Source organism: Sardina pilchardus, chromosome 12 (assembly GCF_963854185.1).
Source record: "Sardina pilchardus chromosome 12, fSarPil1.1, whole genome shotgun sequence".
In the NCBI taxonomy this organism is placed as follows: Eukaryota; Metazoa; Chordata; class Actinopteri; order Clupeiformes; family Clupeidae; genus Sardina; species Sardina pilchardus.
The window spans coordinates 27744287-27760236 of NC_085005.1; the positions used below are offsets into that span (position 1 = coordinate 27744287).

At 44.1% G+C, this 15950-nt stretch overlaps 1 protein-coding gene across 1 annotated transcript in view; it reads right to left on the reverse strand.

The window, feature by feature from the left end:
* The window catches only part of LOC134098144 (uncharacterized protein C14orf132-like), a 19510-nt gene extending 8241 nt beyond the window's left edge, over nt 1–11269 (reverse strand). The window contains exon 1 of the mRNA XM_062551116.1: nt 11122–11269. Within this exon, the coding sequence (XP_062407100.1) occupies nt 11122–11148 (27 nt within the window). The 5' untranslated portion in view covers nt 11149–11269. The remainder of the gene's footprint in view (nt 1–11121) is intronic.
* Nucleotides 11270–15950: the final 4681 nt, after the last annotated feature.

Sequence of the window (15950 nt, forward strand, 5' to 3'; positions counted from 1 at the left end):
CGTAAAAAAAACACCCAGCATCCCTCCTCTGAGGCACCATGCTGCATGCTTTTAGAGAGCATCCGTGTTCCCGCTTTTCATGTCATCTCCCCCCCCTCCCCCTCAATCATGGCACTGATCTTAGAGATTAAACAATGGCACCGCTGGGGAGCCAAAAGCTAACAGCTAACAGTCCTGCTGTGCCACTGCTGGAGATAAAGGCGAGCGGAGGCTGCAGGTGCCTGATAGAGGCGTGAACCTGCCTGGAGATAGAGGCGTCGTTGTCTGACAGCAGCATCTATTACAAACCCCACTGCACTCTCATCGGAGATGCTGGGGTGGAATAGGGAGCAACAGGGAGAGAGCTGGTTGCTTTATTGCCAGTTTATTTTGCAGGAGGCCCTGGCAGTGTATACAACTAATGAGGGAAACCAGGTAAAACTATGCCAGAGGTTTTTTGTGTTTTGCTGTTTGATGTTGATATGCATCCCTGTCTGAGACAGAGGTGCTGCGTTTGGTTGGCGTTTCATCAACCGCCCGCCTCCAGGGAGAAGCAACAGCGATTACATAAGTGTTACAGATTTATGCGCCGCAACAGTTTGCCACAAGACACAGGGCTCCGACAGCACAGGGTGCCGGCGTAAGATATTTAGACGGAGTCGTGTTATATCTCACCACAAAGTGCACACAGCGCTGATATCTGGAGCCCTGCCAAAGTCGGTGACCCCATGTTAATTACGCTGGCGATAATCACAACTTTGATCCACTCACAATGGGGCTGTGGTGAACTGATGAAATTGTTATTTGCCCACACAAATATAAAGAATTATGCTCAAATGAAGAATATGTGATTCCATTAATCCACAAATGCTTTCCACTGCCAACTGTCATTATGAAGCGCTTAAAGAGAAGATGTCCAAGAAAAAGAAAAAAAAAACGGAAGAACGAAGCTCAATCGTCTGTTTCAGCTATGAATTAATTAAAAGCAATAGAACAAAAGGGCATTAACTAAATAGTTATGAAATGACTGACGTCTTCCCAATCCTCCTCCATTCCATTTCTGAGGCACAGAAAAGAACTTGAAGCACACTGTCTCTCCATTTAGAGTCTCCAGTGATGAGACTTAGATGAGCACAATTTAATTTGCATACTAATAACTGCCAACTTTAATGGAGTTGCACATTAACTTGTGAAATCTACCGATTGATGATATATGGAACGCAACGTGTTGCAGATGCTTTGATCTACAGGGGTGGGCATTCTTCATCTAACTCCTGATGAGGCTATGAAAGGCTCTTCAGGAGACCTGGCTTTGATGTACAACCCACTCTGGATCCTGTAGCGATACAGACAGTTTCAAAACGCATCCCCACCACAATAGAGAGAACATTGGTGCTGTAACAAGCCCTTATTTCCACATTCATGAGATTATTCATGCACACTGAGTATTTCAGTTCTGGAGGGGGAAAAAACAGTGCATCATCTGGACGCTTTGCATCTTCATTCTCATTCAACCACTCGTTTCCTCCCAAGTCCCAGAAGCTCTGAAACCCCTTGTAGCTCATTAGCAGCTAGGCTAACATGTTTCCTGATTGGTGCCCATCTTACACATACACACACACACACACACACACACACACACACACACACACACACACACACACACACACACACACACACACACACACACACACACACACACACACACACACACACATACACACACACACTCTCTCTCTCTCTCTCTCAGATTCAGATTCAGATTCAAAGTGCTTTATTGGCATGACAAGGGGTACTCATATTGCCAAAGCAGGCAGACAAAACAGAAAATAGTACAATCTCTCTCTCTCTCTCTCACACACACACACACACTCTCTCTCTCTCTCACACACACACACACACACACACACACACACACACACACACAGTCATGCAAACGAGGCTGGTCAGTGGTGTGAGAGCTGTGTTCGTGTCCATGCCCGGTGATATCTAACGCCCGGGGGGGGGGCTGGAGCGTGGGAACGTCCACCTGGATGTGCTTGGCTGCCTCCCTGCAGGGCCTGATTACTCCGCCGTACCGTCACACCATCCTCGCTGACCATCTCGTTTTTCTCCTGCCATTTGGCCTGCTTATTTGGTTCACATGAATTATCCATCTGTTCAGGCATTTTGTACTCTTTAAATGGTTCATTTTATATGAAATCGTACCAATGTCATCTCTGCTGGGCTTTGCCCTGCCATGTGCTGATTTTGCTTCAGTCCTGCGGTGAGTGGGTTGATTGGTCTACACCTAGTTTTCAACTTTTCCTCTATAGTGTGTAATGTGATGTTTCCCCCCCATGTGTTCAAACTGTGTGTCTGCAATGAGTTTTAATCTCAGACCCAGTGAAGTAAAAGCTCGCTTTACAGTAATGGAGCTAAGAAAATAACCAACATTGAATTGAATTGATTTGAACTGAAATGATGGCAATGATTGCTCCTCAATAGCATGTGATGGTTTTCTATGCGTGCCTTGAATATTAACGTACAACAAAAGACCCGTGGAGCCCTTTATCATGACATGATTAGCTACAGGCTTTAATCAGTGATCCACTTAACAATGCTCACCGTGCTTGTGCACGGAGTGTGGATGATGTGAATAAATCATGGGGAGGGATTATCAGGCAGATCTCTCCTAGCAATAAAACCCTCGTCGCACCATCCTTTGGTATCAGTTGGTTGTAGTGGTGATTACAGCCCTACATGGCTCTACAAAACAGTTTCTCCACATCATCCACCTCTGTTTGAGTGAATAAATTAAATGTTGCGTGGAGAGGAATCATACAGTAAGCATCCATCGGAACGCTATCCAGAGCCAAAGTACAGGCTGAGGGAAATGTTATCTATATTAATGTGACTGTCAGCTACCCACGTTGGTCATTAAGTCATGCTTTTCTTGGGGAGTGTATGGTGTGTGTGTGTGTGTGTGTGTGTGTGTGTGTGTGTGTGTGTGTGTGTGTGTGTGTGTGTGTGTTGGGTATAGAGAGAGAGCAAGAGAGAGAGAGAGAGAGAGAGAGAGAGAGAGAGAGAGAGAGGTATCCCCTGGCTACAGCATATGACTCACTCTCCACTGACAGGATTGGCGGCATCCCCCACAAAGCACTGTCATTTCCATTTTCATTCCATTCTCTCAAAACGAGTTCCCCTCATTCCATTCCATCTCACGCAGCCAGTGCCCACCACACCCACCACCACCACCACCACCACCCACTGCCCCCAAACCCATCAACATTCAGGCAGCCATAACAAGCAATGGCATTCGAAATGGGCTCGCCATCCCATCTTACTGGAAGCACATAACTGAAACAATCCAAAGTAATGTCTTCTTTTTTTTTTTGGTCAAGTAAATGCAATATCTGCTAAGACACTCCAATTTTATCGTTCCACTTTTTTCATTCTGATGTTACAGTTCAAAAAGTTAGCGCTAATAACGCTAATGACGCTAATAACATTGCAATGCATTTGGCACTGTGCTGAAATGGCAGTCATGCCACAGTGGTGCTCTTTTTCGTCAACCGCCCAGAGCTTTATTGTCTGATGGTTCATTCTCTCATATGGCCAACTGCTGTCTTCATTGTCCCACCCCCCCCCCCCCCCCCACACCCCCCCTCGCCAAGCACCCCAACCTCCAAAGGGCACAGACTGGGTAACTCATATCATCCATCGGTCGCAATCAATATCAGAAGCGCTTAAGCCAGAGGCATTCAATCCGCCACCAAATATAATTACATTCCAATCTGGCACCATCTGATCTGGCTTCTGCAGGTGGGACCAGGCCCAAAACAGCAAAGCGGCCATTAAGACCATTTCCCGCCTTTAGTTGGCTCCACACTCGGGAGACAAGGAACAACTTGGCAGGTGGTTGAGATGCCTCGGAGCAAGAGAAGCCAATTACTGCCCTCAATCCCACCACCCCCACACAGACACACCATGTGCTGTGGGGTACGCAGACTATACGCACCACTGTGTCCCTATTCCACGCGCCAGTTTTGCAGTTGCAGTTAACGTTGGAACGTTAAGAGCAACAGTGGAACAGACTAACAATGTCGAGTAGGCCACGAGGTACAAGATGAGAATATTTGACAGGCCCGAGCACCTTCTGCTCCACAACCCACGACATTTCGCCATCCAACAATGCACTCACATGTGATGTGTGTGTCAAATGCACAATGTGAATGTGTGTGTGTGCAACTTAAATGAAAATGATGACATCAGAAGCTGTCCATTATACAGTATGTTCCTGATAGTGCTGTAAGATGTAAGCTGTAAGATTTTTCACAGGCAAATGCATAAATACTTCTGTGTGATTTGAGCATCCTTCTTACTGTAACTAAACCTCTGCTGTGTTTTCGAATACTAGATTAATTACATTTGACAAGGCTTTTAAATAGTCGACTTTGACAAGGCTTTTAAATAGTCGACTTTGTTTTCATCATGCCAGTTAATGTATCAAATTGTCATCATCTCTTTCCCACTTATGACACCAATGTGTGAGAACCAGAACTAGAACTAGAACTAAAACCAGAACTAGAACCGGCCGGTTCCCCTTGTTTCCCCCTTATAAGGCTCAGCCTCACGAAGGTATTCCCTACAGTGTAGAACATCAGAACTATGCCACAACACAAAATAAAGTAATATTTTACATGTAAGATTCTCAAAAGTGACCACTGTTATATAAAGTGACCTTTGTACTGCTATGATCATAACCTGATTCATGACTGTCAGCTGGAGCGATTTTCATTTTGTATGAGTGACAGAACGTCAGCCAACAAGTGCTCAACTTCATCCAGACTGTTGGAAAGCACTCCAAATGTCAAGCAGGTGGGGAGAATATGGAGCCTGGGAGGTGTCATTGTGTGATTTTGTATATTGAGAGAATGTGCGATCATTTTATTGTGTGTTCCTTTTGCTAAATTGTGCGTTCATTTTGCAAAAATCAAAAAGAGAGCACACTTTAGTCAAATGAACGCACTATATACAGTAGTGAAACAAGCACACAACTTCGTAAAATCAGCACACAATTTAGTATAACATGTGCACAATTTGCTAAATTGAGAGCACTTAGTAAAATGAGAGTAGAATTTACTAAATTGAGTACACAATTCAGTAAAATGAGCACACATTCTCTGTCAGGGTTTTTTAGAACATGTAAGTAACGGTAAGTAGGCCTAACGTGGTAGCATCAATATCATGTGGCCATGATAATGTTACGTAACTTCACATTACATTTATGTATATTCTAACAAATAAATAAATGCGCTGTATTGTCTACAGTAAAACAGTCTAGGCTGTGTTAAACTGCCTGTTACAACGGGAAACATCTGGATTTCAAAACAAAGTAGCTTAAGAAACCCTTCATCCTCTCTCTCTATCTCTCTCTCCCTCCCTCCTTCACATACACACACAAATGTCCGCCCACACTCATACACACTTGTAAACTTGTAAACTGGTGCACAGTAGCATGCCGATATTACTCTTCTTGCTGACCATCAGAGAAGTTTCGATGGTGTAATTACTTTATTAACTTAAACGCTATTGCATATTACTGTAATCAATAAGAAGACCAGCATGATTTTGGCTGCACAATATTAAATATTAGTCTATAGCATGGCCAATATTAGGCCATGCTATAGACTAATCACACTAAGCTTAATTAGCCTGGCTAGTGCAAACCTCTATGGAGTGAGGCAACATGTGTGGAAATAACTCACACATCTTCTTTTTGTGTATCCAAGAGTGAGTTGAGCAGCAGAGACATTGCCAGATAATCGTGGTTAGGATCTAAATGTGATCTGTTTGCTTATCAGATGTTTTATGAAATAGAAGCTAATTTATGCTATCATCTGGATAATTAGAAACAACTGTTCAATTTTATTATATGGATAGGCTTTGTCCCCACCAATGGGGTATGTTTGTATGTATCCAATCAACTCTGGTGTTCATGTGCATTTGGAGAGAGGAACAGAAGGGGGAAAATCTCACTGTAGCCTAACACACACGCACATGAATATGTTAACCCAGAACGATGCTATCTAGCGAATTTGACCTGACCCACCTGAAACTCGCAATATCACCTGTAAATCTCACACTCTCACCCGCACCCGCCTGACCTGGGGGTCAACCTGCAGATGCCCTCAGGTAATAAGTCGGCCAGCACAACACTAGACTAGTCAGTTTCATCCAGACTACAAACATTCCTTTGCGATTCAAAAATTGCAACATCTTGGCATCATGTTTTCCAAATTTCATGAACCATCTACTGTAGGAGAAAATCCCAAATTGCAACACTTCTTGTTGGGTGTGGCCAATGCAGTGTACAAACGTTGCTTTGGGAGCTCTACACGCCTTCCAATTGTTTTTGTCACTGACACATGGGGGCGCTAAGGCGTTCCAGAGCCGTACTCAAGGGCACGCCTTGCCATACTCAAGGTCCCTGAATAGCAAGAGTGAAAACTGATGGACATGCCAAATTTCATGAGTCCATGCCCATGGGAAGCACCTCAAAAAAGGCAAGGTCTTCGAGAAAGGAAACGGCTTCTCGTTCTCAGCACGCCCCTCCTGTGCTCAGGCCCTAATAAGAGGAGTCAAGGGGAGACATTTAAGGGACGTAAATGCGTTTAAGCACAGAGCAGATGGATGGATAGCCTGCCACACACCACAGACAGCAAATGGCACCGCGCCGCATCCCCAAGGCTGAGATTCAGATAACAGATAGGACAATTCACAAGGTAATTTTCTCCAATCTAACACAATCTGGCCGATGATGGTGTTTATTTGGTGAGAGCCTCTCAACACAACCACATCAACCGCCAATAGTAATCACACACCGCCAACGGCAGGTAATGAATAAAACACGTAAGAGAAAAATAACGCATTCGGGGAGATTGCTTCTCTAGGATGGGTAAGCCACACAATCTCACCACCAGTCTGGACATACATGGGAGACTACCTAGCCCCAGTGTCTCATTCTTGCTGTAGGATATACAGTACACTTAAATATATATGTGTATGTGTGTGTGTGTGTGTGTGTGTGTGTGTGTGTGTGTGTGTGCCGTAGGGTGCTCCAAATGAAATCTCAGTGGCAGTAGCACTTGAGCCATCACACACACACACACACACACACACACACACACACACACACACACACACACAAACACACACATACACACATACCACTAAACCTTCAAACTGCCTTCATCGGTAAAATATGGATTGCAGGAAAAAAACAATCTACTTTACCAATCTACTTGATCTGGTGCAGAAAGGGTTGGACAAAAACATCAATCTATCCCAGTGATATAGTTCACTGGCGCAAAAATGGACCAGAAAAGCAGTCTAACCATCTACTTAACTGCTAAAAAAAAAATTAACCTGCCCTTGCAATCCACTGGTGCAAAGAAATCTGTCTGGTCAGCTGTATCCATACCACCCACAGCCTGAGGGCTCAGACTTCAATTTCCGAAAGGGCTTTCCCTCCAGGCACCAGCTGTGGTCACTCTGACTGACACTGGCTGGCACCAGCTGTACCGGTGGCAGTGCCCTTCCCAATGGGTGGGTGGTGCCCGTGGGCAAGTGCCCAGCTGACTGCCAGCCTGCGCTGCAAATTAGACAAACGACAGGAGCGAGAATGGCAGCGTGTTCAAAAAAAAGAAAAGAAAGATGAGTAGAAGAAGATGACTGAAAGAATGATGAGTGGTCTATTTTCACCTCCCGGTGAAAAGCGGTGGAAGAATCGTGTCCTTTCCAAGGCCAGCATGTACCGGTGGAAAGGACCTGGTTAAGGCTCTGAACGAGTGGGGATATTAATGCATTAAACCATTTTATGTGGAGCCTGAAAGTCCCCCGTTCAAGTTCAAACAGAGCAGCATACAAGGATGAATAATAAAACCGAGACCATACGCTCCAGTGGTCCATTCCTTCACGTGTATTTCATGCAATGGGAGCATATTTTAGCATTCATGAAAGCTGAAGCGATCCACAGTGAAATATGGGAAAATGGTGAAAACAAACTTTTCGAAATGTGACAGGAGCTCGTATAGACATGCAGGACAGATACAGGTCTCTTCACCTGAGTTATTGGAGAACCAACAGACAGACACCGAACCAGATCTTACAAAGAGGCCCTCAAAACTTCACCCCTCTCTCCGTTCGGGAACCAGTCGAGCGGAACAGAGAAATTCAATTATAGAAGAAGAAGCGTCGCTATCTGCCGCACGAGATAAACGGGACGAGTCCGGGAGCAATAATGGAAATCTCCACGGTAATCAGAGCCATTATGAAAAACCATAGCGACCCCCGCCATCCGTCATCATCTGTCACAAAGAATAAAGCCGCCGAGTAATTTGCATAGAGGACACAACATGAAGGATAAGATGAAAGAAATTTTGGAGAAATGGTGCAGGGGGGTGGGATGGGGGATGGTCATTTAGCAATGAACTGTGGGATCATTACAACTGGGGCTAATACAGAGAAGCACTGACTAAGCCTGGAGGGAACTGAGGGAACTCAGACCGGGGCATTCAGACGGGCAAAAGTGCCGCAGATCAAACGGTGGCTCGCTCCATGAGCTGCCCACGACGCATGCGGCCATGAACCTTCATGCCTTTTCCTGTGAGGTGACTGGAGCTTGGTGAGGCGGTAACGTGTGCAGGTGTCGGGCATGGGGTTGTGTGTGTGTGTGTGTGTGTGTGTGTGGGTGTGTGTGGTGGGAGGATGGGTAGGGTTGGAGGCTGTGGGGGTAGGGGCACCTATTCTTAGTTCTCGGAGACACCTCTCACTGCCACGCAGTTCCGCTGGAAGGCATGTCTGAAGCTGGCCTATGGCATTAATATTAAAGTGACAGCCTGCTGCCAGTCTGCAGGATAGAACACAGGGAGAGAGAGAGAGAGAGAGAGAGAGAGAGAGAGAGAGAAAGAAAGAAAAGTAGGTAAGAGAAAAGGGAGCATAGAGAGACAGAGAGAAAGAAAGAATGAGAGAAAGAGAAAGAAATAACAGATAGAGACAAAGAACAGTGAGAGAGAGAGGAGAAGAGAGAGAGAGAGAGAGAGAGAGAGAGAGAGAGAGAGAGAGAGAGAGAGAGAGAGAGAGAGAGAGAGAGAGAGAGAGAGAGAGAGAGAGAGAGCAAGACAGACAACATGCTAGAGATGACACTGACAGAGACTAATGGAGTGCTGGCTGTGGCTGCTGAGCGGAGCGGTGTCAGCTCCCCCTCTGTCCGCCCTTTGATCTCCACGCGCGAGCGAGCGAGCGGCTCGCAGGTGTTTGCAGCTGCGGAGGGACACAGCCACCGCCGGCCAGTCAAACAGCTCTAACAACCCGCTACACACACAGATAGAATGAGACGTACGGACAGAGAGAAAGAGAGGGAGAGAGAACAAAGAGGCGAAGAAAAGAGACTTCGGCTGTTTCCTAATCAAGATAGACATGTTCTGAGCCAAGGTCGGAAACTATGCGATAGACTCTTTTGGCCTGTACAGAAAACGGATAACAACATGTAGTAGTCTCTGTCTCTATCAACTGGTGACACAGAAGCCACTTTCCTTTGAAATACCCCTGATGAGTTACAGTAACACAAACACCAAAGACCAAATCTGATTGGTTTATGAGAAGAGTGAACTTCAGTGAACGTCTGTGCACATATCTCAAACATTGTTGGACACCTCTGACCACCTGTCTTTTCAATGAGTGGCTCTCCATTTCAGCCGTGAGAGAACAATAAGGTGAACACTACAGTAGCCGACGGCTCATTAGAAACTTCTCAGACAGCAAATATAGACATCCGCGGTTGCCACTGGCAACACCAATATGAGCAAGAGGCCTAATTTCCACATGAAATGCATTTAGTGAAACACTGTTCACTCCTTTCGTTTGAATCAAAGGTGAATACCAAGATGTTCCAAGCACCAGCTAAGAGCTGGTTTTACATAACACTTTTAGAACATTCCACTTAGAAGGCCAGTGTGGCTAGATTGATTGATTCTGTTGACATTAACAAATGTGATGTGTTTCCGTGGGGTTGCAGCTCTTAAGAGAATAACACTAGTGGTGTTTCAGAATGCTATTACAGCTTTGACTACAGATTCATGGCAGGTCATGCTATTTGCACAAGTCTCTAAACGCAGGCGGAAATATTCAAATGATATGCAGGTGACATTTGGACATGGCATATGTGAGATGTTGTTTATGAAACCCAAATGACAAACAAGTTTGAAAATAAAGAATGTCAGTATAAATGTCACTTTCGTTTGGGACTCTCTCCATTGGGATTTGCATTGGGATATTTTTTCACCCTCTACCTCTCATATTGCCGTAGAGGGGCACTAAGTGGGATGAATAGAATTAGGAACATGGGCTGCAATGGCAAACATATTATTTGATAGCTCAAGTCAGCCTCAAAATAAAACCACTATACAAAACTGGATCATTCATTCCATTGACATTGTGATATTAGTCATATACGTAAGTATCCATGCAAACCTGATGGCATACTTATAGAGGACCTTGTTAGCTACTGATGTCCAGTTGTATTCTAATTGCATTTGATTGAATTAATTAATTAATTTAGCCAATAACTCAGAGAGATATGTGTGACCAAGCACCAGAGATTTAAATTAGTAATGCATAACTGTAGAGAGATATAGCATATCAGATGTTTGTGTTTGTGCTTTGTGTTTGTGTGTAGGCTACATGTGTGTTTATGCGCGCCTGTAATTGTGCGCGTCTGACGCCATGGTGGAGGAATAGGATTCCTTAAGCATACCTTTTCACCTGTAGAGGAACGCGATGGCATCTGGAGTATTACGCATATGCAAGTAAGCGGTAGGCTACTACTGTTGAACATGAAAACGGGCAAACATTGCATTATCTACGCTGAAACCGATAACATCACTGACACCCACGATCAAGTTCGAAAACTGACGAAGTCTTTTCTATTTTACATGAAGGTTGTAATTATGCAGTCGTCGGACTATTATGGTGCACGTGAAGTGTCTATCTTCTTGCAACTTTCTTTAAAAACTATGTCCCATCGGTTATTTTCATAAAGTTGACTAAACACGACATCAGATGCTCAACAATGACATTGGACACATAGATTCGACTTACCTGCGCAGCCATAAATGACAAATCCATGGTGATTTGCGCTCAAGACACCACGGGACAAATTAAAATGGAGAGGAAGGTCGAACAAGTCTAACCGGGGACATGAAAACGAATTCTCCGGTCCAATGCAACCTTTTGTCCTTAGCGCCACAATGTCTTCATGGCTCTCGCTTGATGGCTAGATGACTGTATGAGGAACAGACGACTACCGGGAGCGAAAGAGCGAGCAACTGGAGAACGAGAGAGAGGGAAAAGAGAGGGAGAGAAGGGGGACGAGGGGAGGGCGCAACAGCTTTGTCAGACGACCCAATCTCTCGACAAGACATCATCCGTGTAGCATGTAACTTTCATGAAGATTGTTGCAGTAGTCCATGTTATTTAATCGTTTTGCACTCTTTAGTATGTTTTAGTTTGACAAATCGTACATTTATGCAAAGAAGTCGCAAAAGAGATTTAAAAAAAACATTTATGTAGGCTATGTAAACGGTCATTGCAGAGGGCATATCATGTAACGAACATGCTACTGCTCTAAACTATCCCGTCTTCTTTGTTTTGGTCAACGTGGAAGAAATTCGTCATAATAACAGATCCCAGACAACAACTTGTGCAACATCAACAAATGGGGAAAAACAGATAGAGTTGTCAGGCTACACTATTTCCAGCTTAAGAGACAATGATCCAGCAACAATAGTCTAGTATCCTCTTACAATGCCCTCAGCAATGTTGCTATTTCACGACAGTATGTTGTGCAGGCATATGCTGATTCATGGGCTAATGTAACTCTCTTATGCTAAACTTGACCTGAAACCTGACATTTACCAGTGCAGTGCATGGAAGACTGTAATGTGAGTATTAGCCATTTTGTTTTGTCTTTATTTAGGGCTTCATATTATTTAATCCCGTCTGGAATGACTCTTTAGTGCAATCAGTGCCCAGTCTGATCGAGGTCTGAAGGACAATCCAATGTTTATTTAATTGTATGCCATCTCACAGCAGATCCAGGATGATCATCCACACTGTTGTTTGGAGATAATAGGCCATTTGTTTAATGTTTTAACACATTTCATACCAGCATAGAGGTAAACGCTTGACAAGGAAGCAAACCTATAAAACTTTGCATAAGCATGTTGAAACAAACCAACAAATAATTAAAGATCTTATAAGACAATATGGAAAGCAGATAAAGCTTCTGCACATGCATGCATGCCTAAATATAGATCTATTCCTGATTCACTATGGGCAGATATACATGCAGGTATACATTTAGAGACACTTTTAAACAAGGCTTTCCCCAGCACTGCCAAAATTACCCCAACCCAAGGTTCAGCCAGGATTGGGTGGTTCATAAAATTAAGTAATGGCCGTTAATGGTGCCGCTGTAAAGTCACGAGCCCGTCAGGAGAATATGCAGATGATCCAAAGCTGGAATGGTGACTTGCCTCAGGAGAGCAACATAACGTGATCATGTGCCATATAAAAGCCATTAATATTCCACAGTGTTACACCATCTCCCCATTATGAGAAAATATAATATGGATATGACAAAGAATATGGCTTTCAGATTAAGCAATCTAAATGTATCATTATGTGCTGGTGCTGTTTGGAATGTAATGCTGATAGACAATATCAGTCCTTCCAAGGACCCTAGCCAAAAATTGCCCGGCTGGATTTGTTCACGGCATTAATTTACAGGAACAATTGCCCTGGCATGCAATCTCTTAAGCTCATCAATTTTTCATATGTAGTTTCCCTCCTGCCTTTCAGGATCCGTTTTGGCTGGAGAAAGAGGAGCCTGCAGTGATGCGAATATAGCCTGTCAGACTGAGGGAAACTTTAGATAAGCGCAGCCAAGAACAGAAATCACAACGGCGGATTCATGACACTTGTAGCAAACAACAGTGCTACGAAGATGCCAGCTCACTTTACCTTCAGCTACGATATCCATACCTATATAGGTAGACTATGTATAGTGCCTATTCAATGATAGAATCCATCCGTGATACATATGTCCCCTACCAGTGTGTCATATTAAGTGCACTTCCATGTGTCACTCATACACTATCCTTTTGAACATCCTTTTGAACATATGTAAATTTTGACAGCGTGTCACAGCCAAAGGACAACACCATTGGACATGGGCAGCGTTGTGTGTTGTTGTTTTTGTACAGAGTCATGGTCCTGGAAATGAAATGACAGACAGGGACGGGTGTCCATGGTGATATATTGGTTTCATAGCAACGGCTGGCTGTAAACACAGTTAATCTTCGGAGGCCTGGGCCCGGGCTTGGCGATCATTAGGCTCTGGCAGCTGTGTGGGTGGGTACTGTACGCCACCAGGAGCTGGTTATTAGCCTGCCAGCCCCATGTGCAAATGCAGCGCCGCACATTAGCTGCGCAGCAGGCAAAGAAAAGGGAAAATAAATGGGGGTGTTGTTTGTTTGTTTGTTTACAAAACATAAACATTGCCAGTGCCAGTACAGAGGAATGTGTAATGACAATGTGCAAACATTCTGACCTGTTTAAATGTTAAAGTAACCACTCTTTTAACAGGCTACTCGGAATTGATTTGTGAGTGCCTAAACCAATGTTATTATAAGGAGATAAATATGTGATGTTGATTTTGGCTGGTGTGATATTGTTGGGGACATTATTTTAGTATGAGATAAGAGAGAATGCTCAGAGTGCTAGATGTACTCTACTGCTGTATCCGTGCTACAATAGCTACTGATCATGAACATTATGGATTGCATGACAGCAGTCAGAGCTATTCATTAAGTTGATTCACTGTCCGTATACACTGTCCGCACCTCACCAAGACTCCTTACTGTAGAACTTAAGTTTTACTCATTTTTACTTTTACTCATTACATTAAGTTTCCTAAATGACTGCAGGATTTCAATACATCCACGGGTAATGCAGTGTACTGTGAAATGATCCAATATCTTATTGTCCCTAACGGCATCATCAACATTCAATTTAATCACCCTGTAACCATTTTTATAAAGTTTTTTTAATAACTATACTCAGAGGAGGGGGAACTTCTATGAAGATTCCTGAACAATTCACTCAGTTTCATTTAAGTCTTATGACTTTGGACAGTTCCACCAACAACTCCATGTATAACGTGACTTGGTTCCTTATTTCCCCTGACACTATCTCTCCAGCACAAAACTATAATGAACTGTGATTTCTTTTTTTGTTGTTGCATATTTATCTATCTATTTGCTTTAATATGTGCATCTCTGCACCTTGACCACCTGAATTTCCCTCTTTGGGATAATGAAGTCAACTCTGACTTTGACTTGTGACTTTGACCTGATGATCCTCATGCACACCAATTTTTGGTTTTAGCGGAAACTTGACACAGGTGCCACATAATGATGGCTGGTGTGGAGAAGTGGGCCGCCCCTTCCCTGCCAAGCAGACAATCACTGCATCCATAATTAGGATTGGAAAGATAAGTTCCTCGCCGACTCCCATGCTGCTCGCTGTGCAAAGTGTATGAGATCACCATCCTCCACCGTTATTTACGACTTGGGCCGCTAAACATTTGGCTTTTGCACATGTTTCAATGCATAAAGCCTGCTCCCCTGCATTACAATGAGCTTGGTGAGTAGCACTGAGTGTAAATATGACTGGACAGCAAGACCACAAATTTATGCTCCTAGCGATGGAGTGGACGAAGTGGTCCGCTCTCTCTATGATATGATCTTGCATTTTTGGACACACTTCTTGGAAGGAATGTCATCATCTGCACATCGAGAACACTCTGTTAGAGAATAGATGCAGGAAAAATATCAACCTCACCCCCACACCCTTTTTTCTGTTGCAAGTCAATGAAAAACTGGAAAGAAATCAATCATTCATGCATTTTATGGGGAGCCGTAGAAATGTGTAAAAAAATGCTGCCTCTGTATGCAACAGCTAAAGTGTGAGGATATTACAGTAAGCTTCTGCGACAGGGTTCCTCTCCCGAGAGAACATTCCTGGTAGAAAGGCAGTGCATCTGTAATAACATGATGAAGATCTGAAATCACGGGCCTCAAGGGGGCTGGAGACACTGGTGAAAGCCTTAACTCCGGGACACAGCCTAGTTTCCAAGACATTTGCCGCCTTAATCCTGTACACAGTGTTTCATACAATGACTCTAAACTAGGCTGAAGCAGAGTCTGACATCTCACTTTTGACCTTAGAAAGCCTGGATGACCTTGACAGCCTGTCGCTGTGAAAACGAGTGCCAGGTTGAGGCTCTCCTTAGAGAGATGGCTGTTTTGAAGATGTCAAAGGCCTTGTGATTTCAGGTGGGGAAAATCTCATTGTGTGTGTGTGTGTGTGTGTGTGTGTGTGTGTGTGTGTGTGTGTGTGTGTGTGTGTGTGTGTGTGTGTGTGTGTGTGTGTGTGTGTGTGTGTGTGTGTGTGTGTGTGTCAGAAGTCCTCTCATGGCCTGATTTTCTGCTCCGCTTGGTTTCACCGTCATGAGATTCAGAACTCTGCACGGTGAGTTCAGCTGCTGCTGCTGCTGCCTCTGATGCTGCTGTTAAAGTGAGACGTGCTCTGGAAATCCTCCAGGTTTTTGGGCAAGTGTAAATTGTAAAAGTGTGTGTGTGTGTGTGTGTGTGTGTGTGTGTGTGTGTTCATTTAAATGCTACATGTCACCATTTTCAGAATATTTGCTTGCTAATAAAACTTGACTTCTGTCAATGAGTCAATAAAGTGTACAACATTAGTCTGTGTGTGTGTGTGTGTGTGTGTGTGTGTGTGTGTGTGTGTGTGTGTGTGTGTGTGTGTGTGTGTGTGTGTGTGTGTGTGTGTGTGTGTGTGTGTGCGCGCGC